Here is a 23,889-nt window from a genome sequence, read left to right as displayed (position 1 = left end):
GACTGGAACATATGGTCCCTCCGAGAAGAGTCCACCTTGAAGCCAGACTGTCTGACTCCAAATGCCACCCCTGTTTACTAACAGTGTGGACCCTGGCAAGCTCTATAACCTCCATCTCCCTTTCCTTGTTTGTGAGGTGGGGATGATGCTCATGCCCACTCACAGGGTTACTGTGAGGAGTAAAAGAGATACTACTTACAAAGTGCTTAGAACTGGGGTGCCTGGACGGCCCAGTCAGTTAAGCACCTGCCTTCAGCTCAGGTCATGATCTCAGGGTCCTGGGATTGAGCCTCACAGTGTACTTCCTGCTTGGTGGAAAGCCTGCTTTTCCTTCTCCCTCTGCTGTTCCCCCTGCTTGTGTTCTCTCACTCTCTGTCAAATAAATAAATAAAATCTTTTTTTAAAAAAGTTCTTAGAACTTTTAATCAAAGTCAAATCTTTAATCAAAGATCAATTAATATTAGCCATTGTTAATAATAGGCATATGATCATATACACAGAGCCTTAGGTGATACAGAAGTGGTCAGTGAGTGAGATAGTCCTTCCAGTTTTACCAATGAGAGAAACTGAGGCTCACGGTCACCAGCAAGCCAGAAGCAGAAGTGGGGCTAGTAGGTGCAAACCTAGTCCTCTTGAGTCACAGGAGTGAGGACTGGGTCATAGTGAGAAAAGAGGGAATGGGTAGGGGTACATCATCACCTTCTGGGCTTAATGACCTCATTAGTCCTGCTTTGATGACGGAGACTTGCCCTATTGAGAGCCAAGATGAGGTGCTTCATGACCACTGTAACCCTTGCCTCCCCCTTTTATTTATTTCATAACGTTTATTATTTTAGTAACATGATTAACAAAACTGGAGGCTACACATTCTTTTCAATGCACATGGAACGTCCACTGAAAGGAACGGTTTTCTGGGCCATAAAGCAAGTCTCAACAAATTTCAAAGGACTGGAATTACACAGAGCATGTTCTGTAGCCACAGTAGAATCAAGCCAGAAGTAAAGAAGAAAAAGACTACTAAAATATTCCCAAAATGTTTTAAAGGCAAGAGACACACACATAATCTTGGAGCAAAAAAGAAGTTGCAGTGGGAATTAGAAAATGCTTCAAAATGAAATACTTTGAAGTGAAAACACCGCAAGTCAAAATGTGCAGAAAGCAACCAATGCAGAACTCAGAGGAAAACACATAGCCTTCAATGCATGTATGCACTTTGAAAAAGATCTAAAAGCTATACAATTAAGACCTCTGCACTTTACTATATATTTGTTAAGTTTTAATTTTAAAAGTTTAGAAAAAGAGGAAATCATCTGATGTAACAAATTTGCACTAAAATACAAGTGAGTAATGTTTAATCATATCTACATTCTAAGGAAGACTTATCTAACTAAAGTGATTTTTTTGTCACACTTTCAGACTGGAAAATTTCAGGTGGTCAATGTAGGAGAGTTTAAGAACCTTTTGAATGGAACTTAGGCCAACCTATCCAGCAGGAAATTATATACAAGTTGAATTTTATGGTCACATTGGGAGAAACTGAGCTTAGAAAGTAAGATGTTGATGAATGATAAAAAAGAAAGAGAGGGGGGAGAGAGCAAGAGAAGACTAGGAAAAATAATGTCCCAATATATTTTCATAAGTTCACACTGGGAAGTGGAAACCCAAGGAGCTTGTTCCTGGTGTCAATGGGCAATTTCTAGGGTCCAATGTATAATCCCAAATTGATTCCTCTATACTTCTATAGAAAACATAATTCTCTATAATTCTTATCCTGTCTCCTTCCACCACTGGTTACTTGATTTTGAGGCTCACCTTATTATTAACCATAGTTAAATCTTACTAATATTTGTGTCACTCTTCTTTTATTTTTAAAAAAGATTTTATTTATTTACTTGAGAGAGTGTGAACATGATCGGGGTGGGGGGTACAGAGGATAGAGAGAAGCAGACTCCTCACTAAGCAAGGATCCCAATATTGGGGCTTGATCCCAGGACCCTGAGATCATGACCTGAGCCAAAGGCAGACACTTAAATGACTAAGCCACCCAGGCGCCCTTGTATTCCTCTACTTTTAAAATGACCCTCCTGTCTGAACCAATCTGCTATGTTCAGGTAAGGTCCTGATTTTCTGGGTGGATTCTTCATGTCACCAGGGAACAGGTGTCCTGTCACGATCATCTAGGTAGAGTCTACTAGCAGGTGGGTGGGCTTAGGGGCAGGGGCCGTGAGACACTATCTCCAGCTCTCAGACACATGGCCTCTGGCTAATGTATTCTCTAGGGGTTACCCACACATTTTCCTCCATTGGAGAAGCTCTTAGGGAGTTGGTTGTAATGATCCCTTTGCTTTTGTGTAGCACTGAGACTAAGAAATTACAGTGCATACAGTTCTTGTGAACTCTCCATCCTGCCAGATCTTCACACCACCCTGCAAGGGAGACAAAGCTGGCCCAGCATCAGGTCCATTTCACAGAAGAGGAAGCTGATGCCCAGGGTCACACTGCTGGCATTCACACCCAGTCTTCTAAGCTGCTGACTAGTTATCATTGTGTGTTCATTGATGCTTGTCAGAAGAACTAGGGAGGTCCTCATTTCATGGGTTAGGCTGCAATTTACAAAAAGACCCAGGAAAAACATACGAAAGGTGATACCTATCTCCAGGCAGAAGGTCCAAACCTCAGTTTATGTATAAATATGGAGAACAAGGAAAAAGCCAAACCACCTGTTTCAGATTATGAATGGAGCCCTGACTGATCCACATAATGCATGTTGGCACTTGCAAATGAAGTAAAAAAAAATAACCCATGTACTTAGGAGAACATCTCTCTCTGAGTATAAAGACTAAGACTTTTTAGTGCTAGGATTTTAATTCAGGTTCCGCCTACAGCACCATCCACATGACACTATAGTTAGCAATCGAACCTTAAGTTTGGTCCAGAAGAGTTGCCCACATTCCTTTACCTGTACACCAGAAGTGTGGTCATATAAAAGTAACTGGTGGTGGCCCAGAGGCCCAGGCCACCCCATGGCCCACTGTTGCCCTAGCAGCTGCCAAGTCCTCAGCCTTGAAGTCAAGGAAATGGAGGACCAGGAGAGTGGTGTCCCCCCCGCCGGGTTCCCCCAAGCAGTTTGGTATCTTGGTGGAGACAGCCACCATGGTACTCCTGACCCAGGCATGCCGGCCCCGCCTGGGGTCTCTGCCTGGGGAAGACTTCCTTGTTCTTAGCTTCAACCAGAGGCCACCAAACTGAAAGAAGGTACAAGAAGCCAAAACTAGAACTGTCCAGACCAAAGTAAAACATCTGCATCCACGATGCTCATGTCTCTCCACTTTCTAGTTCCATGTCTTGGTTTCCTCTTCTGTAAAAGGGGTAGTATCACTATCATGGGATCCTATTAGTAATAAATTACTTACTGCACATACAGCACTTAGCTCAGTGCCTACCTAGTACGACGTAGTTAGCACTTAGCAAGTGTTTAATTATTATTATTATATCAGTCAATCAAAATCTTGTTGGTGGCCATGGAACTAGGAGACCAGATCTCTCCCCTACTACCCATCTGCAGCATGATTTTGGCCCTGTGTCATCCACCCCACCCCCCACCCCTCTACCTCTACCCCAGGCTTGGCTCGCTCAGTTCTCAAATGGCTCCCTCAGGGCCCCTTTGGGCATCTTTCAGCTAACCCATTCAGAGGGTCGGAGAAAACCCCGCTTTCCTGATGGCTTTGGAAGGACTGTCCACCCACCAGGAACGGGTCCAGCAGGTGGAAATTAAATGAGAGAAAGACAAAGACAAAGAAGGACAAAGCTGTCTGTATGCGGGAAAGAACCACGCTACGCAGGACTGCAACCAGGCTTCATTAGGAACCTAAATTAAGTTATAAATTCAACCACTCAGATTGTGTTTTTCCTTTCCAACTGTTTTTGCCATCCTGCAGGCATGGCTGCTTCCTGGCCGCAAACCCAGAGGTAGAAACTGGCACTTACTGAGCGGAAAGGCTGGGGATGGGGTAGGGTCTGGTTTCTCCCTAGCATATGCACACTGGTTTTGTTTTTATTGTAGAATCACTTCGCTCCCCGGAGTCCCCTCTGCCACCTCAGATACAGGGTGCTCACCTCTTAGGAGGTCAAGAGTCAGGACCCCCCACCCTGAGCTGCTGTGAATGGGAGCAGACCCAGGAGAGGTCTGTGGGAGACCAGAAGTAGAGAGTGGAGGGAAAGGGGAGGAGTCACAACTGAAGTGTGGCAACAAGACTGGGCCCAGCTCCTAGTCTGATCTGTTAGCCTTTCTCCGCTGTGCCAGCCCGGCCTCTCGGCCTCTGCTCACATCACACCGTCCCCGCTGCCTGAGCAGCCTTCCCTCCTGTTCTGGACCTCAAGGACCAGATCAAACGTCCCCATGTGGCAGAATCACTGCCACTTCCTCTGTGCCACCATCAGGGGGTAGGGGTCATCTGCATGCCTGTCCCCACCCCCACCATTGCCCTGAGCTCTGTAGGACTAGAGCCAGTGGTGCTGAGCATGGCTCCTGGCACCTCCTGGGGACTCCATGCACATCTGTTGAATGAGTGAAGGATGGGGCTGGCCCAGGGGCCAAGTGTGCCGATGTACTCACCTGTGACTTTGACAGTCTGCCTCCCTTGCCACCCATCACCATTAAGGGACTCGGCTCTGGCTGCCAGCAGCCCCCAGGGAGGGTCCACTCTGCTCCCAGCTGCTCGCCCTGGCCTGGCCCTGTGCAGCACGAGTTCCCACACATCTGCCAGCCAGCTGGGCTCTTTCCACATACCCTTTATCTTTTCTGCATTTGAGACTCGTTTCCTCGGGGCGGGGTGGGGGTGGCAGTAGAAGATATCATGATCCCCAGTTCTCACAGCTCATGACTTCACACATCTGGCCTGATGAAAGTCCCTCAAATCTATCCCTTCACCATCAAGGCGTGTGCAATTGCTTTTCTGAGAATCCTGTCCTCTGGTATGGGTCCTGACTGTGCCATTAGCAGCCCCAGGCCTCTGGCTGCCCTTGACCACCGGCTTTGTTGTGTGCTCAGAGCCTTGGCCTGGAGGGACAGGCACCCTGAAGTCCCATTACCAGGCTGGGTGGGAAATCTGACATTCAGCAGGAGCTGCGTCCCAAATGTGAATTCTGTGTGAGAGGTCTCTCTCTTTCTCTCTCTCTCTCTCTCACACACACACACATCCCCCCCTCCCCACTCAGTTCTGTCTATTCAGATGCAAAGGATTATCACAGTGCAGGGTTATGGACCTGCAGACATAGAAGGGGCTTTAAAGAACTGTTTCAAAGTGGTCCTCAGACCAGCAGCAGCAACAGCGTCTGGGAGTGGGTGACGCGCCATCTGGTTTGCCTGGGGTGACCCAGGTTTTAGCACTGAAAGTCCAATATTCTGGGAAACCCCTCAGTAGGTGCTGGGCAAATTAGGTCATTAGCCACCCCAGATAACTCTGACCCTTCTCAGGAAGGCCACTGTCCTGCCCTCTAGATGGGAAAATAGATTCCTAGAGAAGGGAAGTAAGGTGCCTACGTGCAGGCAGCAAGAAAGAGCCCAAGCCCAAGCATCCCACCTCCGTGTGTAGCTCAGCCACCCCGTCGCAGGCCGCACATGCAGCAGACGCAACAAAGTCGAAATCGGGCAGCTTGTTAGATTTTAAAAACACTGAAAAAGACCCAGACCAGTTGCTGTTGCAGGTGGGCACCGCGGTCAGGTGGGGAAGGTGAGGAGGGACCCCACTGACCCTGGGGCATATGGCTGGGCAGCACTTGCGGAACTGGGACTCCAAATGTGGGCCACCTGGGAGCCAAGGCCCAGAGGGAGGGGCAGCAGGTCTCCTAAGAGGCCAGAGAAGAGATCAGTCTGCTTGAAGCGAGGCCCTAGGAGGCACCGTCACCTCTTCTATGTTCTCAAACTAGTGCAGGACTCCACGGCAGATGCTGACCACCACCTCTGGCGGGGGGTGGCGGGAGTGGAGGGGAGCAGGTGTCTCTGCCTTGCCTGCCCCGACTGTCTGCCTCTTGCCTCTTAAGGACATTGCCTCTCATTGGTTCAGGAAGTGCAACTCCCCTGGACAGAAATAAAACCCACTTAGAAAGTCTGCTCCCTGCAAATCCTCAGACACTCCTCAGAGCTCTCAGAGGCTCAGAAGCCCTGGTTCCTCCACACCTGTTGGGTCAGGGAGCATATGCTTCCTTTTCTCCTCTCCAGGGGCCACTGTGGCCATTCCCACCCCCAGAACACCCGCCCCCCACCCCTACCCCTATCCCTCTTCCCATGTATTAACTCTCTAACCACACGGGAGGCCAAGGAAAACAAGGTCCTATAGAGGGTGTCCTCAGGACAACTGTCGGCCTGCCTGGGGTCCCATCCAGAACCACCTGGCAAGTGGGCTAGGCATGCCCCCTCCTAGGATGGTGGTTGCTTCCCCTTCCCTGTCCACCTGTCCCGGCTCACTAGGCAGTCAAGTTAAGGGCATGTGGTGTCCTGAAGGTGATGCAGAATGGCAGGAAGGGGTTCAGTGAAGTCATCTTTGATGGGACTTGCATTTCAGAGAGTCCCCTGTCAGGGGTGGATGGGCTGTGGCTGCTGGGTGCCCAGAGACCAGGTAAGAAGTTAGCATTGCAGTCCAAGAACGAGATGGCAAGGTCTGAACCAGACCTGTGGCAGCAGAGACGGTGAGCAGGAGACAGACACCCACAGGCAGGCAGTGAGTACCATTAAGAGACAGCGGGGGAATGACCCCAGGGAGGGGGAAGAAGGAGCCACAGGGGAGGTTGACATGCAAAGGAAAGGCTAGGAGGACGGGGGAGTGCAGGTCCCAGAAGCCAGGGAGCAGGGGCTGGGCCACAGTGCCACATGCTGAGAGAGAGCCCAGTGATGTGAGGTGGTGAGGATTCAGCTGTGCCAGAGTGGCATCAGTGCAGGATGGCAGTGGGTTAGGGATTCGGGAGAGGGGACTCGGGCAGATATTTCCAAGTGAAGCCTAGGGAAGCAGCCAGAAGAAGGTCTAGGGTAAAGGAGCATTTTTGCATTGAAAAAAAGGGAAACTTGTGCATACTGATTTCCCTGAGAAAGATTGCCCAGCTCCCAAATCATCTGAGATCCAAGCTTTTTTAAACTATGACTGCTCTTTTCAACTCGTAGCTCAAAGTGGCTGCTTGAGCTGCAGTCCTTTAATCAACCTTCCAGGCAGCAGGAAGAAGGAAAGGGTGAGGAGAGACATGCTCCCTCCTCAGTCTAAGGATATTTCTGATTATCAGATATAAAGAATAACATTTATTGATGACAAAAGGATCGATCTACCAGGATGATACCACAACTCCAACTCTGTATAAATAATTGCAAAATGTCTCAAGTAAAAATGAACAGAACTGAAGGAGAGACAAATTCATGGTCACTGTGGGAGTCTTTCAACAGAGAGAGGGACAAGCAGATACAAAATCAGTAAGGAAATAGATGTGAAAAGTGCTGTTAACAAATTTGGCCTCACGAGCACACAGAGTTCCGTACCCTACAACGGCAGTTTTCATGTCATTTATTCAAATGCACGTGAAACATATGCCCCCAAAATGAGACCTCTAAGAAACTGCGTACAGCACTTCTGCCTACATGCCAGGAGTTAACCCTGCTGCACCCCACAGGAAGGGGTGCCGGGCAGTGTCTGCTCCAGGTGGCCAGTACCCACTAGCACTGAGGGATTCTGGTCCTGAGGCCAAAGGAGAGAACACGTATCAAGGAAACCAGCCATCTGTGTCCCTTCCTCAATGCCTCCCCCGATAGCTCTGGTTCTGAGAGCCACGCCCAACTGGTAAGACCTTGGGCAGGTCAGACGCTCTGCACTCTCTCCTGCCTCTGCCTCTTACTTGCTATGTGACTCTGGACGGCTTATGTAACTAGCTAAGCCTCTGTTACCTGATTTTTCAAAATGGGAGTAACTTGTACTTCCTAGGTCTGTTGGGAAGATGGGATAAGATGACATGTATAAAGCACTTAATTCTGTTCCTGGCACATAATAAGTGGACAATAAATGTGAGCTGCACAGACAGGTCAGGTAACTTACCCGAGGTCACACAGCCGAGAAATGACAAGGCTAGCTTTTAGATCCAAGCATCTGGCTCCAAGCTGGTACTGCCAACTTCTCCAGGGCCTCTGCCACCCCCAGAACGGGGCCCTACCCATAGCAGGGGTGCAGTGGGGGATAGGAAACTGCTACCAGCAATTAGTCATGTCACTTTAGAGAGTGTTAGTGGGGACATTCCGTCTCCGCAGAAGGTCGACTTAATGAACCCAAAATTTCCCATGACCCTGACATTCTGTGGTTCTGTCTCTACCACTAATGGGTGAAATTTTACCTTTAAAAATGTGTTTCTTTTTGTTAAATCCTGTCTTCTGCCTCAACTCCTTTTTCAGAAATACGATTTTCCTTTAGAGGGTCCTGACTCCTCAGTTTACAGGTCTAGAAGAGTCTGTGGCATGGTTCTGTGGGCCCTGTTTGGGAGGAGAGCCACAGACAGGAGAGGCCAGGCCCCAAACAAACTGTCCAGTTGCTAATGGCCCACGCTGGTGCAGAGGAGCTCTTGTCAGGGCCACCTGTGGAATGACCGCATAATAGCTCCGGTTCCAGTCGCCCAGCTGACCCCATCTGTCACCATGTTTTGCACATTTTTTTATAGGCTTCCTTTTTTCTCCTTCTGTATTTTTTTTTTCCACCACACTGCCTCTCAGACAAAATTGGAGAAAAATGGGTTTTGTCCTTTTTTAACCAGAAGACTAAAACTCTTAAATTACCTTCTTCAAGTTCTGCAAATAGAAATCCCAAATAAGCCACCTTTTCCTTTCTCTCTTCCTCTCCCTGTCTTAGGAGCCCAGGAGCTTGAAATAAAAGGCAGAATGGTGGTTTAGGAGGAATGATCTGGGCTTGGCCCAGCACTGACCCAGGAAAAGGAGTGGGGTGGTGGCAAGGAGGGGTGGCTGGAGGGGGGCAGTGAGGGAGAAAGAGATGTAAGGGAGCAAAGCCAGTGCCCCATTGCTTATGTTTCTAGATTAAAAGAGGTTCCAAAAAAATTTTTTTTAAATAATAATAAAAAAGGTTCCCTCGAGACAGCCAGTTACTCAGGGAGCAGCCACTCTGAGTGTTAGAGCACAGGTAGGTGCCCAGGAGAAGAAGAAAGTACAAGGGTCGTTGTTCAGAGTCACTGAGAAGCACTTAGGACTACCAGGTGCAGTGAACCTCCTCTACCTGTGTCACCCCACCTATGTCGCAGTTCCCAGGGACTCCATCAGTGGGCATCAGGACAAGGAGAGGGAGCATGTCTCCAGGGCAAACACTAGGAATTTTAGGGCTGGAGTCCTGGGTCCTAATCCCTGCTATGCATGCTAATAGTAATGGCTAACATTTATTGAGCACTTAATGTGTGCCAAGGATTATGCTAAGCACCTCACATAGATTTAATCTTCTAAACAAGCCTTCAATGTAGGCATCATTATCATCTCTGCTACAGATGATGACACTGAGGAACGGGAGGTTGCATGACTTGCCCAGAGTCTCGCGTATCTTGTGGCAGACCTGGGTTGAACCCAGGGAGTCAGACTGCAGAGCTCTTGTACTTCCTTCTGCCAAATGACTAGGTCTGCTGCTCTACTTCCTCGTTTGGAAAGTCGAGGTACAGGGGACCAGTGGGGTGGAGTGGGTGAAGTTGAGGTCCTTTCCAGTGTGGACTGTCTGATCTGGAGCTCATGCCTCACCTGGGCACACAGAGGTCCTGAGTGCCAGAGTCCAGGGCCAAGCAGGCATGCCAGGTGTGCATGAGGAGACGCGTGTGTGTGTGTGTGTAAAACAGGTACATCTAGTCCTGTGACCCTGGTGACACAGCAGAGGGGAGTATGAATGCAACAAGACCAGTGCAAAGTCTGTAGGAAGACTTGTAGGTTAGAGTCATGGCAAAGGGGCAAAACCAAGATCCAGAGAGCCTAGAAAATTCTGCCCAGTTCACGTCTATTGTGCATCCGTCAGCCTTTACATTTCCCTGATCTTTGCTCCCAGGTTTTATACCCACAGCCTCCGACCCACCTAGCCAAAGAGGTTAGGAAGGGGCTCTGGCTCTGGGAAGGGCAAGGTGGTTCTCCACAATGCCCCCTGCCAGCGCATGTGTCTTCTTTGCAGGCCCAGCAACCATGGCCCGTTACAAGGTGGAGCAGGACGACTGGCTAATCGTCTACCTGAAGTATTTACTCTTCGTCTTTAACTTCTTCTTCTGGGTAAGTGAATTGTGCACACACATCCCCTGGCCCAGCACGGAGTGAGTCAGATCACCTTTGCTTTTTGTGAGTCACCACTCAGGTTGATTTCTTCCAAATCAAAGACCACCCATGGGCAAATTCTGCCTACTTTAAAGCAAATATGTACATTTGCTACTGAGGGGGAAGAAAAGAATCTGGTCTGCAGGTTGGCGTAGAGTCCGGACCACATGGCATCTGAATAGAGGATGCATAAACATCACAATGAGCTTTGTGTTCAGCCTGCTGTACAACGGGTCCAGCTCTTTCTTCCCTGCTAACTTGTTGTACCAGTGCCTTGTAGGAAATGTGCCTGCCTGAAATAATTGCTCGTTTTCCATGGAAGGCCATTTGCCTCTCATGGTTAACATTCTCCAAGCCCAGGGAAGAGAAACCAAAGTCCTGGGGCACAAGGCTGGGGCCATGGGAATGACCGCCATGGTGACTCCTCTCAGGAAGCTTATTCGCTGAGGTCTTCCAGGAGGAGTGGAGTCTGTCTACTTGAGGCAATTATCAGAGTAATTGAGAGCAGAATATCATCGGTTCCCCCAAAATAACCAGACCCTGGAATGCGTGTGTGTATTTTGTTTTACAGTCTCCCTTAACTTGGAGAGGCAGAAGGGTCCTGGGAGAGCAGGCTTTGCTAGGGTCTGCTGTTTACTAATGGGATGACCTGGAGGCAAGCCACTTAACATTGGTTGAGTCTTTCCCAGCTACAAAATGAGAATCATTTCTACCTGCTTGGGATTTATTAAAAATAAGACAACAGGCCCCAAACGGAGTCACTCATGCTAAGCTTAATGTCACCAAACCGATACTTACAGTCTTGGCTCTCCTAGAAATGACATCTTAAACCATCAATCAGGAATCGCCTGATGAGCACTAGTTAGGTAACCCATCTGCCTTCCCGTAAAGGGAAGTAACCTTGCAATAACCAACCTGCTTCTTTGTCAAATATAACAGCCTTATTCCCACACCCATCTGGCTATAAAAGTCTTTCATTTGGTACAAACTCATTGGAGCTCCTTTCTATCTGCTAGATTGACTGCTGCTCAATTGGAATCAATTTCTGCTCAAAGAAGCTCTTAAAATGTTTAATATACCTCAATTTATCTTTTAACAATTCGATTAGCAGGTGCCCTAGAATGGTACATGTTAAGTGCTTTGCTCGGTCTCTGCATGTAGAAGGCATTCTGTAAATGCAACATTTCAGATATGTTAGCAATAGAAGGCCTGAAAAAAACACCAAATCAGCCTGCTGAGAGAGCAGATCTGAGGTTCCTGCTTCCCCAGGGAAGCAATGTCCTCCCTTGACAGAGTCTTAGAAACATGTCAGAGAAGCAAAGGCACAGATAGGTTATATCTATGTGTTCTGGGCCTTTCGCTAAGACTAATGAAATTGCTTGAGATGGGGCAATGTGTTAAAACCCCGAAGGATCGTGACATGGTAGTTAAGGATTGGTGGGCACAGCATGGCCAGAGTTTGGGAGAGCCTTGGAGAGTAGACGCTCATTTGATGCTATCTGTTAAAAAGTGGAATCATTTGATGCTTGTTTAAATGCCTTTTGCAAAGTCCCTAAAACAAACAATGAACTTATTTTATTTGCAACTTTTATCTTCCTGAGCAAGAGTTTCCTGGAATAGTAAAGCTGGGTTGATGAAACCAGCGGACTAAACAAAGCCACGCTGATGCGATCAGTAAGCTGTGTGGGTGCAGGTAGTTTTGATTCTTAGAGATAAATCCAATAGAGTGCTTAAGATTCTCGCTGAGTGAGGATTTTTTTTTTTAGGAATAAGTATGCTTTTCCGTATCATAAAAGCCTATGTCTCCACCATTGATGATCCCTGAAATACCGCAAAGTATAAAGAAAACAAAAATTGCCTGTATCTCAGTAAATTAGCTTCATAGAGCTGCCATAATGGAGTATCATAAACTGGGTGGTTTTAAACCATAGGAATTTAGCCTCTCACAGCTCAGGAGGCCATAAGTCCAAAATCAAGGTATCGTTGGGGCCATGCTCCCTCTGAGACTCTGGGTAGAATCTTTCCTGGACTCTTCCTAAATTCTGGTGGTGGCCGGCAATTCTTGGCATTCTTGGGCATTCTTGGAATTCTTGATTCCAATCTCTGTGTCTGCCAGCCTGTGCTGTTCTTCCTGCATGTCTCTGTCTTTATGTGGCATTGTCCTTTCCTTAGAAAGACCCTACTCATATTGGATCAGGGCCTACCCTGATGACCCCATTGTAACTTGATTCCATCTGCAAAGACTCTATTGCCAAATAAGGTCCCATTCACAGGTCCCAGGGTTAGGACTTCAACAAACCTTTCTGGGGACACAATTCAAGCTATAATGTTCACCACTTAGGGATGATCCCCGCTGAAATCCCCTCTAGATTTGGCCCTAATCAGGACAAGAGATGGTGGTGACCTGCCCCATGGGAGTGACACCAGGAATGGAAATATTTGGAGACAAGCAAGGGACTTGGGAGGTAAAACTAGGTCATGAGCTGGTTGAGAGGAAAGATTGGGTGGATGGTGAAGCCCCTCACTGCAGTGGTAGACCAGAAGGACGAGCAGTTTGGCGTCAGAAGGAGAATTTGGATGGTGGCATAGTGAGTTTGAGTTGCCAGAAGACATATGAGCAGGGATGCTCCGTGGGAAGTTGGCTCATGGGAAGTCTGGATCGTTCCCACCCAGATGGTGGCTGCAGGCACAGAAGTAGGTAAGGACCCCCAAAGACAGCATGGAGACTGGCCCCATTTGCCCTAACCAAGGGAGCTCCTAGGTTGTGAGACCTTCAGTGCTGCCACCAGGAAAGCCCCAGGCAAGCCTACAGGAGGGGTCCCCCAGGGAGGCTGGAGGAGGGGAGGTCAGAGCAGGTGAGGAGGGGGAGGCAAAGCAGGAGGAACAGTGTCCCAGAAGCAGGAGACTGGGAGGCAGGGCTGGCGTGTTAAAGGGACAGGACCTATCAAGTATTTTAAGGCCTGGAAAGTGGCCATTAGGTGTGACCACACAGTTTATTGGTGGCTGTATTGAGAGAACTCCCAGGAGAGTAGTGGGGGCAGGGGCCGAGGAAGTAGGTACTCCATGTAGACAATACCTGCTGGGCCCCAGGAAAAGAGAGAGGACAGTAGCTGGCAGGGCCAGATGGCTGTTGTTGTGAGGCACTCGGCCCAGAATATCTTTGGAAGTGCCGTGACCTTGCATGCACTGCCTGTGACCACCCCTAGGGGCTCTTCCAGCCAGAGCAGGCCAGAGTCTGTCCACTCAGTGCTTGCATTCCCTTGGGAGTGGTAGGGAGAGGGACATGAGGGTGGCAGCCTAGGCAGATGGGCAGCAAGCATGTTACCAGAGCAGCTCCCAGGGAGGGTCAGCTTCCCGCATAGAGATCTCTTTGCTCTGGGTTAAAAATACCCCTGCCTGGTGGCCTGGATGGACATGGACCAGTTTCCCAGGGACCCATTCAGCCAGGCCTCGTCCACTTTATAACAGATGGTCAGTTTGGGGATGTTCAGGCCTCGGTCTCCAGTCCAAGGACATCCTGGCATTGTCCCCTGGATGCGCTGCTGTCTCCTCAGAAGTAGATATGGGACAGACTGCTGGCCCATCTCCTCCCACGCAGAGCACAATGTCATACATTTTGTAGCACGCCAAGGCCCTGGGAATTTACCAGCATTCCCTACGAAGGGGGCTGTGTCGTTGAGGACCCCTTCCCACAAGAGAATGATCCCCCCACGCACACCTCAGAGTCCGGCTGCCGGCCCTCCATCTGAGCCCCTCTTACAGGACACACAACAATGAGAGTGTCTACACTGGTCAGTGCTCCCACTCCTTCTGCCTTCTCCTTTGACTCTAATACAGAGCATCAGGGAGGATCTTCCAGCTACTTCTCCCTGACACCCCTTGCTACCACCACTACCCTGTGCAGACACAGAGCGAGCCCAGACGGCAGGGGCAGAGTGCCCTTCTACTATGATTGGGGTGAACACTCAAACTCCCTTTCTCCCCCAAAACAGTGTTCCTTCCCTGTACATCCTCTTGCCATATTCTGTCCAAATCGAGCACAGAGAAGATTTTTAAAAAGCCCTTCCTCGGGGCAGATATGATGCCTAGCATTTGTAAGGCACCACTGGAGAAAGACTTTCTTCGGATTATGTCACACGATCCTCAAATCAACCCCCGTGGTCTGTATGGCCATTATCCTTAGGCAGGGAACAGGCTCACCCAGTTTAGGATCTTGCCCAAAGGATCTTACAGTGGTGGTAAAGAAAGCTAGCATTGACACCCAGGCATCCTGGTCAATAATAACAATGGTATTATAATAACAATAAAACTCCATCCCCAATGTTTAGGAAGCACTGTGCTAGGCACCTGGAATGCATCAGTGGACGGAGTCCCTATGATGCATGGCACTTACTGTTGCAGGCTTCCTCTGTGCAAGGCCTTCACCTCCCCATTCTGTTTCACCTTCCCAGCACCCCCGCAACCCTGGGCAGCGCTGTCAGAGCCCCACTGTGCAGTGCCAGGAGCGGCATGCCCAGAAAGCCAGAGCTGGAGCCCAGCCCTCTTCCACCCTAAGCCTACCTCGTGGCCACCAACTCCAAGTCCTGCACTCTCCCTCACTGTCTTTGGGGTCTATGTGGGTTAGTGAGACAGCAGAGCATGCTGGGAAGACTTGGGCTCAAGTGTGGGTTCAAATCGAGATCTTAATTATTTGCCATGGGACATTAGTTGCTAGGGACTGAACTGTGACCCTAACGTTCAGAATTCATACGTTGAAGTCCTAAGCCCCAGCGTGACTATATTTGGAGATGGGGCTTTGAGCAGGTAATTCAGGTTAAATGAAGGCAGAAGGGTGGGGTCCTAATCCAATAGGACTAGTGGCCTTACCAGTGGAGGAAGAGAGAGATCTCTATCAGTGTGCACAGAGGACGGGTTGTATGAGCAAAGCACACGGTAGGGAGGCAGCTGTCAGGGAAGGGGGTCCTCTCCAACACTGAATGGGTCAGCACTTTATCGTGGGACTTACAGCCCCAGAAATGTGAGATGGGAATACATTTCTATTGCTGAAGCCTCCCAGCTGTGGTATTTTATCATGGTAACTTGAGCAGGCCAACACAGGCAAGCCACTTACTCTCTCTGAACTTCACTTTTTTCTTATCTTCCATGGGAGTGTCAAAAACCTGTAAGAATTAGGGGCACCTGGGTGGCTCAGTCAGTTAGGCATCTGACTCTTGGTTCCAGCTTAGGTCATGAACTTGGGGCCATGTCAGGTTCCTCGGGAGTCTGCTGGAGATTCCCTCCCTCTGCCTCTCCCTCACTCGCACGGGCTCGCTCTCTTTCTCCCTCTCTCAAATAAATAAATCTTTTTTAAAAACCCTGTAAAGGGATCCCTGGGTGGTGCAGCGGTTTGGCGCCTGCCTTTGGCCCAGGGCGCGATCCTGGAGACCCGGGATCAAATCCCACGTCGGGCTCCCAGTGCATTGAGCCTGCTTCTCCCTCTGCCTGTGTCTCTGCGTCTCTCTCTCTCTCTCTCTCTGTGATAATCATAAATAAATAAAAAAAATTTAAAAAAAAGAAAAAAGAAAAAAAAACCCTGTAAGAATTAAAGATAAACATTTGGGGAAATAGCACAGTTTCTGACACACGCTTGGTGCTTGGCTTGTGTGTGTAGCTATTTGAGTAGACTCATTTATAGCTTTCCATGCCCATTAACACTGGACTTAAGACTTCAGGGATCATGACCCATGTAAGAAATACATGGAAGCATAAGAATGCTTACATGAAGAATTGTGCAGGAAAGCAAACTTACCCTTACTGGGCACAATGCAGTCTGATATTTTCTCTTCAACTTGGTGGCATTTCGTTTTGTTTTGTTTTGTTTTTTGATGCAGGTTATGACCCCACCAAATTGATTTCACAGCCCTAATGGGCTAAATTCCAAAGTTTCAAAACCCGGAGCAGTCGGATGGTGCAAATGGGCCCTACCTCCACCCTGACTCGGGCAGGATGCAGATGCCAGTGGTCACATGCCAGGCCTGGTAGTCTCAATGAACCGTTAAGCCTAGTCTACCTGCCTCCCAATCAGCTGTGCTGTGCTTGCACAATTTGAGGGTTCTGAATCAGATTACCCTTTGCATTGATTCTTACATCCACTCTTTTATATCTCCATTCCCATTTTGTAGAGAGGAAACTGAGGCTCACATGGTTGGTAGAAACCTATGTTACTTCTGGGTTTTCTGACTCAAAGTCCAGTGCTCTTCCCATCTGCAGAGGCCACTGATCAATGATTACAGCCATAGACCTGCTCCTCTGATGCTTACTTGGAATCCAAAATGGCCCCAAGTTTCAAGATTGAACTTGAATTAGGATGTTTCAATGGTGTAGGCATTCAGACATGCAGAGTATGAAGAATCTAAGTAAAACATAGGAAACACCACAATAGACACCCATCTTCTGTGCCCAAGCTCTGTCCCACCTCTGGCCCCCTGGCCCCCAACACTCAACCCATGCCTGATCCCCCATCCTTCACTATCACCCTATCCCTGACTCCACCCCACCCCCTGGAATTTCAAATAACCCAGTATTGATTGGAACCTTCTCACTGGGCAAGGGAGGCCCCCCCTTGGCTCTGGGTCAGGAACCAAAAATACCAACACCTTCATCCCTCCTCCTCGACCCTAAAAAGAAAACAGGATCAGGCTTCCCTACGTGGTGCCTCAGAAATGCTTTTCTTCCCTCCCGTTTCCTGCATGGCTCCCTATAGCTCCCATCACCCCTGCAAATGTTGTTCCCTAATTTATTATTTTAATTATCTGCTTGGCTGTGTTAATAATCAAAACTTTCCCAGCCTCCCAGGAGCTATGCCAGGCTATGGGAGAACAGGGGGGAAGAGCTGGCTGCTCCCAAAGCTCTGTGCTGCTCCAGGGTGTTGTCTGAGGTATTGGTGCTTCTCTTGGGGACCAGTGGGACTTGGCCTCCAGGGAACCCCCAGATCCCTTAGAGGAGACAGTGAGCCAACACAGGAGGCAGTGATGGTGGAGGACGTGTGTCCCAGCCAGGGGAGTGAGGTGACTTCAGGACACCTCTCTAGGACTCCCATGGAGTGTAGGAAGGAAGAGCTCTGCTCCCTTTCCTGCAGAGGGTAGAAAGCCCTTCGCTTTCCCATATTCCTCCCACTGAACAGGCCTCTGCCTGCCTCCCAGGTCATGTCATCTGTGACAGCACAGAGGAGGGGTCCCACGGTTGGTTCTTCTGCTGCCCGCCCCCCCCCCCACTTCTTTAAGATACTAAAGTCACAGGACCTCCTTGGAGTTGAGGGCATCCTTGCAGGGGGACAGGCTCATACTCAGGGGAGATGCACATGTGGTCCTCACAGGGCCATTGTGGGGGACACCAGTCAAGGAGGAAGCCTGTGGTGACAGCCCTGAGCAGAGTGAATGGCTTCATGGGCAGAGCAGCTCTGTGTGGATCAGCAGCCCAGCTGGTAAAATTGGAACTGAACTGGCCAATCAGGCTCTTGAGTTCTAGTCCCTACTTGGCCCCTGGCTACTGATGGCACCTTGGGAAGTCACCTCTCCGAGCCATTGTTTCTTCATCCAGAATATAAAAGGGGCCAGACTTTATTCTTTCCTCTGTTCCTCCCTCCCTCCTTCTCTAGGGAGTTACCGGGCACTGCCTTGTGTAGTGGTCTGCTCAGGATACTAAGATGGGTGAGATTTCACCAAAAGGCTAAAAGAGAGACAAAGTGACAAATACAACAAATATGCCATGACACGCGTCACTCTAGACACCTGTATAAGGCATGGAAGCCATGGGGAGGACGGGATGATTTGCAAGACTGGGGTAGGTTCCCTGCAGGTTCTGAGCTGGGTTTGAAGGAGGAACAGGTAGTGTTAAGTCCCTTCCCGGCTCCAACCCTCAGTAAATCCCATGACCTCTCCTCTTGTCAATTGGTTTGGGGAGAGAGGGAAAATAGTGCTCCGATTTATTTTACCAAAAGCTCTTTAAAACCAAAGAGCCAAGAAAAGAATGCCTTGAAGTGGAAAGTTGCTTTTAGCAGGACAAGCCTACCCTTGAAGAGTCAACTCAAACAGAACTGGCGCCAAGGCCACAGGAGCATGGGGGGAGCTGGGAGAAATGTTTGCCTGGCCCTGAGGGCTGTTGGTCATTAATCAGGCTCTGGCTATATGTGAAGCCATGCTGGAGTTTGGGCTTGATGCTCTGGGTGCCAGGGAGCCAGGGGCAATTTTTTGGTGGGGTTGCCTGGTGGATCGGTATTTGAAGCATGACCACTCTTGCCTCTGGGTTGAGCAGGGGCAGGGAAGCTGCTGATACAGGCGTGGGGAGGCAAGGAGCCAAAGCCAGACCAGTGCATGGTTAAAAAAGAACATGGTGGGAGGACAGATGGGGATGAGCACATGGTAGGAGAGTAAGGAGTCCAGAGTGACCCTAGGGGTTCTGCTCTGGGCAGATGGTGGTGCCACTGATGAGACTGGCCAGGGGTGAAGGAGCTCTGAGTGTGGTTCTAAATGGGTGAACCTACCTCTAGCTCCAAAACCTCTCCAGTCCAGCATGGAGCTTGGCACTTTGGAGGCTCCCAGCAAACATGTACAGAGGTGAACTGCATGGTACCCTGTGTGTTCCAGCCTCCCCATACCATGGGCTTCCCTCCCACTGAGGGCAGAGAACTCTGGTCTGGGGGACCCTTCCTTACTGAGAGCCCCACAGTCCTGGCCCCTGCCCCACCCCACCACTCCATCCCCCAGATCCCAGCACAGAAACCCGTCAGTAGCCTAACAAAGAAAATCCTGCAATTACTTTTATATCCTCTGCCTGATGGGACTGGGGGTAGTGGGCAGTGGTTTGCTGCCACCTGCATCTGTCAGGGCCCAGCCATGTGCAGCTGCTCGGGCCAATCCTTCTCCTTTTTAGAGAACATTCTGGCAATGTTTCTCTTCTCTATATTGGAAGCTCTGAAAATTACAAGGCGTGGGTGACCCGCCATGGCCCTCCCGGACTGCCTGGGTCTTCACCAGCAAGAGCTTCTCCCTCCGTGGGGCTTTCTGGCTAATCGGCTACAGGCTATGGTTTTGAAAAATGTAGTTAATACTCCACAGTTTCTGTAAGGAGCCAAATACAGTTGAATCAACTCTATGCACATAGCAGCAGTTGAAGTAGCTCGTTAGGGTCAGATGTGTCTCTGCCACCCAGCAGTGTTCCTCCTGGTCCCCTGTCCACTGCTCTTCCCTCTGACCTAGGCAGTGTCCACATGCCTTGATTGTGAAGGCCATGGGCCGCTGGTCCAGAAGCGTCTTGCCGGAGGAGCATTGGCAGCAGGCTGGCCCCTGGTACTAATAGGGACATTTTACCCGTGTGGAAGAGACCTCAGAGATACTTGCATCCTGCAGCACCATTTTACAGATGAAGAAACTGAGGCTTCACCAAGTGACGTGTCTGCCACGCAGTCACATGGGTAGGCAGGGGTACAGCCGGGGCCAGAACCCAGACCTGCTGACTTCGGCCTCCCAGTACCCCACTGGTGACCCATTCCAACATTTAGCAACTTTTACTTTGCCTGTCCAGATGCAAAATTGTTTTCTGAAGAGCTCACCAAGTCCCAAGCAGGAGACGCCCTGGAGGACTTGAAACTTTTTTGTTCCTGATGGGCAAATCCCCTGTAGACACTAACTTCTCCACTGGATGTGACATCTCAGGAGAGGGTTGGTGTTGCCATGGACATCGGAACAAGTATGGATTTGTTCTCCAGACCTTAATCAAGGTGGTGGGTCCCTTTGGGTCATTTCCAGACCACCCCCTCCCTTAGGGCTAGGGGCCCTGCTGCCACCCTGGATGACTTGTGGGCTCTCCCTGCTTTTCAAGATTCCAGCCCTTTCTGTGACTGGCAAGAAGAACTCTGGAAGAGAGCAGCCCTCCATTAGTAGCATCAGTACTATTCCTCTCCCGGGGCTCCATTTCTTACAGCCCCCTACTCCTTCCTCCGGGAGCTCCATGGGTGGGTTGTTGGTTTTTTTTTTTTTACTTTTTTTTCGTAATAGGGTTTTCATCCCTTTAGACTGGAAACTCTGCTCCTCATTACCCCACCTTCAACCTAAAAGCTCCTACCAAAGCAAACACCCTAATACAGACAGGAAAAAGGATGGAGTTCAAGTCCTGAACAAATGTCCAGAGCTATCCAGGTAGGGACGCCTAGGACAGGCCCCAGAATCTTCCAGGAAGTAGCATCTTCTGTGAGATTCAGCACAGTGCTGCCTCCTGGGGGAAAGGGACAGGACACTGTGACCCTCCATTAAATATGGAACCCACGCCGTGGTTCTCCTCAGAGGTACCTGGGAATATAATAAAATATTCACACCTGGATCCCACTCCCAGAGATTCCAGGTGTGATTGGATTTTGTCACCTGTACTTCCAGGTGACTGAGCAGTCTGGGTGAGAAATGCCACTTTCTCTGGGTGCCCAAGTGAAGGAAGCCTTAGAGACCTGTCTACACCAGGGCTTGTTGTGTGCTACAAGATTAGACTTCAAATCCCAAACCTGAACACATTATTTTATGTGGCTTACCATTTCTCTGGCCAAAGTGTCCAAAGCTTTTTATCAGATTTTCAGTGGGTTCCATGTCCCGCAACAGATAAAGCATCCCCAGTCAAGCCCACACATGACCAGATGGAGGATCCTGAATTTGATTCTCAGCCTGTGGGATTGACATACCTGACAGATAATGGATAATGTGTGTATTTCTATAAAGAGACCACCTCTTAAAAGATCAATGCAAAATGGTCACATTGACTGTTTCATGCTGCTCAGAATCTCTTCCGGTGCTCCCATGTGCCTTTGATTAATAAAAAATGAGAAATGAATTATTACTTAATTAATTCACTGTATTTGGAAGGCAAAAGCCTTCAAAATATGAGATCCACAGGAAAAAGTAATCAGAGTTGGCCTTGATGGCTCTAGGCGGGGAATCACTAGTCTGATACAGCCCCTTATTTGGGATATGAAGAAACTGACTATGTTTAGGCCACACGGCTAGCTAGGTGAAGTTGGGACCCTCACCCCAGCCTTTCAGTCATATCGTGGCGGCGGGGGTGGGGGTCAGAAAGAATATGAGCAGGTTCTTTTGCTGGAAACCCTCTCTTGACACAGTTCCATTGAGCCAAACTCAGGAACTCCCTCCCTGGTCATGGACACTGTATGGGCCGAAGAGAATGTACGCTCACAGGGAATTTCAAAACCTATTGTAGTCCAGAATTTCACTGAATCTAGGATGCCACCAGTTGTGAGATATGCCATTGTTTGCTATACCACTAAGAAAAAGCGCAGCCGACTATCATCATAAGATGCCATTAATCATGAGATGCATCTCATTTATAGAGATGTTCAAATGGGGCTGGGGAGAGATGTGCATTGTGGAATTGAAGAAATGTGGCACATTAGCCTCTCCTGTTCTGTTTGGAGTGGCGCAGCTGTGTGACGTTCTTCAACCTGTCTCTCTTACCTGCTGGAGGTGCTGAGGACTTCCAGGGGCACCTGGGTGGCTCAGTGGTTGAGCATCTGCCTTTGGCTCAGATCCTGGGATCAAGTCCCACATTGGGACTTGGAAGAGGGAGCCTGCTTCTCCCTCTGCCTGTGTCTCTGCCTCTCTCTGTGTGTCTCTCATGAATAAATAAATAAAATCTAGAAGGAAATAAAAAGCACTTCGAAGAAAACAAATTTTAAAAGCAGAGTGAGCGGCACAGCAGGTCCAGCCCGCGCCGCGCCCTGGAAGCCGAGGATTCCTGCCCTGACCCAGGCTTTCCCGCAGGTGGGCGGGGCCACCGTCCTGGCCGTGGGCGTCTGGACCCTGGTGGAGAAGAGCGGCTACCTCAGCATCCTGGCCTCCAGCACCTTCGCTGCATCCGCCTACATCCTCATCTTCGCGGGGGCTCTTGTCATGGTGACCGGCTTCCTGGGCTTCGGCGCCATCATCCGGGAGGATAGGAGCTGCCTCTCCACGGTGAGTGCCCTGCCTGCCGGAGCCCCCAGCCCACACCCTGCCCCCCCCCCCCCGCATTGGGCTCCTGTCCTGAGAGCCCCCAGCACGCGGTGGAGGCCCCTGCAAGGAGGCCTGGGGAAAGCCAGAGAGGGACAGTCGCCCTCGAGACTGCTGTTGGCCACAGTCTCCAGGTCCTTAGCACCTACTCCAGTCCTGGTGGCACCTGCTGCTCCTTCATCTTCCATTCCACCCTACCTTTCCACTTCCCTCCTCCTCCTCTTCCTTCTGGATGTTTTCACAGTGCTTTTCAAAGATAGACAGAAATGAACGTGATAGTGAAGCCGCCTGTCCCATCACTCAGACTCAACAACTTTGTTCCCTCCCTACTTCCTGCCTCCCTCCCCTTGGCTCCCAGACAGCGTGTGGTTTGTAATATTTCAGTGAGCCCCCCTAGAACTGAAGAGTCCTTCTTTAGAAATCATGACAACACCATGATCACACCCAAAAACAATTACCAGTCATCCCTTAGTACCATGAAATAGCCAGGCAGTTTCAGGTTTCCCCAAATGACCCATAAACTGTTCTTTCTGTTTTTCAGTTTGTTTGAATTGAAACCTAAATTAGGTCCATGTATTAAGATTGGGCAGTTTGTCTCCTGAGTCTCTTTCAGTCTCTCAGCTCCACTACCCTTCTCTCTCTCTTTCTCTCTCTCTCTCTCTTTCATCTTGTTTGCAGTTTATTTGTTGGAAGGAACCAGGTCATCTCTTCTATGGTTTCTCCCACTCTGATTTTCTGATTGTATCCTTAGGACATCATTTAAAGTGTTCTCCTGGCAGTTGAATTTAGAAGTGTGATCAAACACAGGTTCAATTATTTGGGCAAGAGGATTTCATGGGTGACATTGTGGGCAGGACAGTCTCCTTGAAGCTGGGAAGACTGTCCATCCACAGCCAGCTCATCGTGTCAGGAAAAGAAGCCAAGGTGGGATGGGCAGGGGCAGAAGCCAAACCCACCTCCTTGCTTCTCTGCACCCTTTGCTTGGGCAGGCTCCCTGGTGCCTGGGTGGCATCTCTCCCATTTTAATCTCCTCCCGAGGGCCAAGCCTCCTCTGGGGGGAGCAAGGGAGGCCACAGAACACGTGGACTTAGCAGGGAAGGGCCAGAACCAGCCCGAGTCTCGATGAGAAATCAGGTTGAGCCTGAATGGAATCAGGTCACAGGAAGAAGCCTTGAAGGCTGTGCTCTCTCCACCCTGCTTCCCTGTACCCTTATACATCCAACCAAGGGAGCAGGAGGCAGCAGAGGAGCTGTCCCCTGAAGACTCTCGCATCAGTGGTGACCTAGTTATTTAGCTGAGGATACAAAAGCACCTGTGCATAGGCTCGGCAGGATGGCTCTCCCCTGCCTGGAAAAATTGTTTAATTCTGCTCTGAGGGATAGCCCAGGGCCAAGGTGCAGGTCACATGGATGGTGGCCCACCAGCAGGGCAAAGTCCCACAGGGGACCAGCCACTAGAGCATGGGCTTTGACGTGAGCGGTCCTAACAGCACTGGGACAGGTGTGCCCTGAGCTGGCCCCGCACCTACCAGCCCTCCCTCACGTGGCCTGG

General features: G+C 49.7%; 1 protein-coding gene across 9 annotated transcripts in view; it reads left to right on the top strand.

Annotated features, from left to right (window-relative positions):
- Window positions 1–23,889, top strand: part of TSPAN11 (tetraspanin 11) — a 74,833-nt gene that overhangs the window by 21,923 nt on the left and 29,021 nt on the right. For all 9 annotated transcript variants that reach the window (XR_005379737.1, XR_005379738.1, XM_038576485.1 and 6 more), the window contains exons 2-3: window positions 10,176–10,270; window positions 22,111–22,302. Coding sequence is in view for 7 of the 9 variants with exons in the window: in XM_038576485.1 (XP_038432413.1) it covers window positions 10,187–10,270; window positions 22,111–22,302 (276 nt within the window). In the remaining 2 variants the exon portion in view is untranslated. The remainder of the gene's footprint in view (window positions 1–10,175; window positions 10,271–22,110; window positions 22,303–23,889) is intronic.

The sequence above is a fragment of the Canis lupus genome, chromosome 27 (assembly GCF_011100685.1).
Source record: "Canis lupus familiaris isolate Mischka breed German Shepherd chromosome 27, alternate assembly UU_Cfam_GSD_1.0, whole genome shotgun sequence".
NCBI classification, from domain to species: domain Eukaryota; kingdom Metazoa; phylum Chordata; class Mammalia; order Carnivora; family Canidae; genus Canis; species Canis lupus.
The sequence above is the reverse complement of the archived record's forward strand: the minus strand, read 5'-3'. Positions and strand labels throughout refer to the sequence as shown.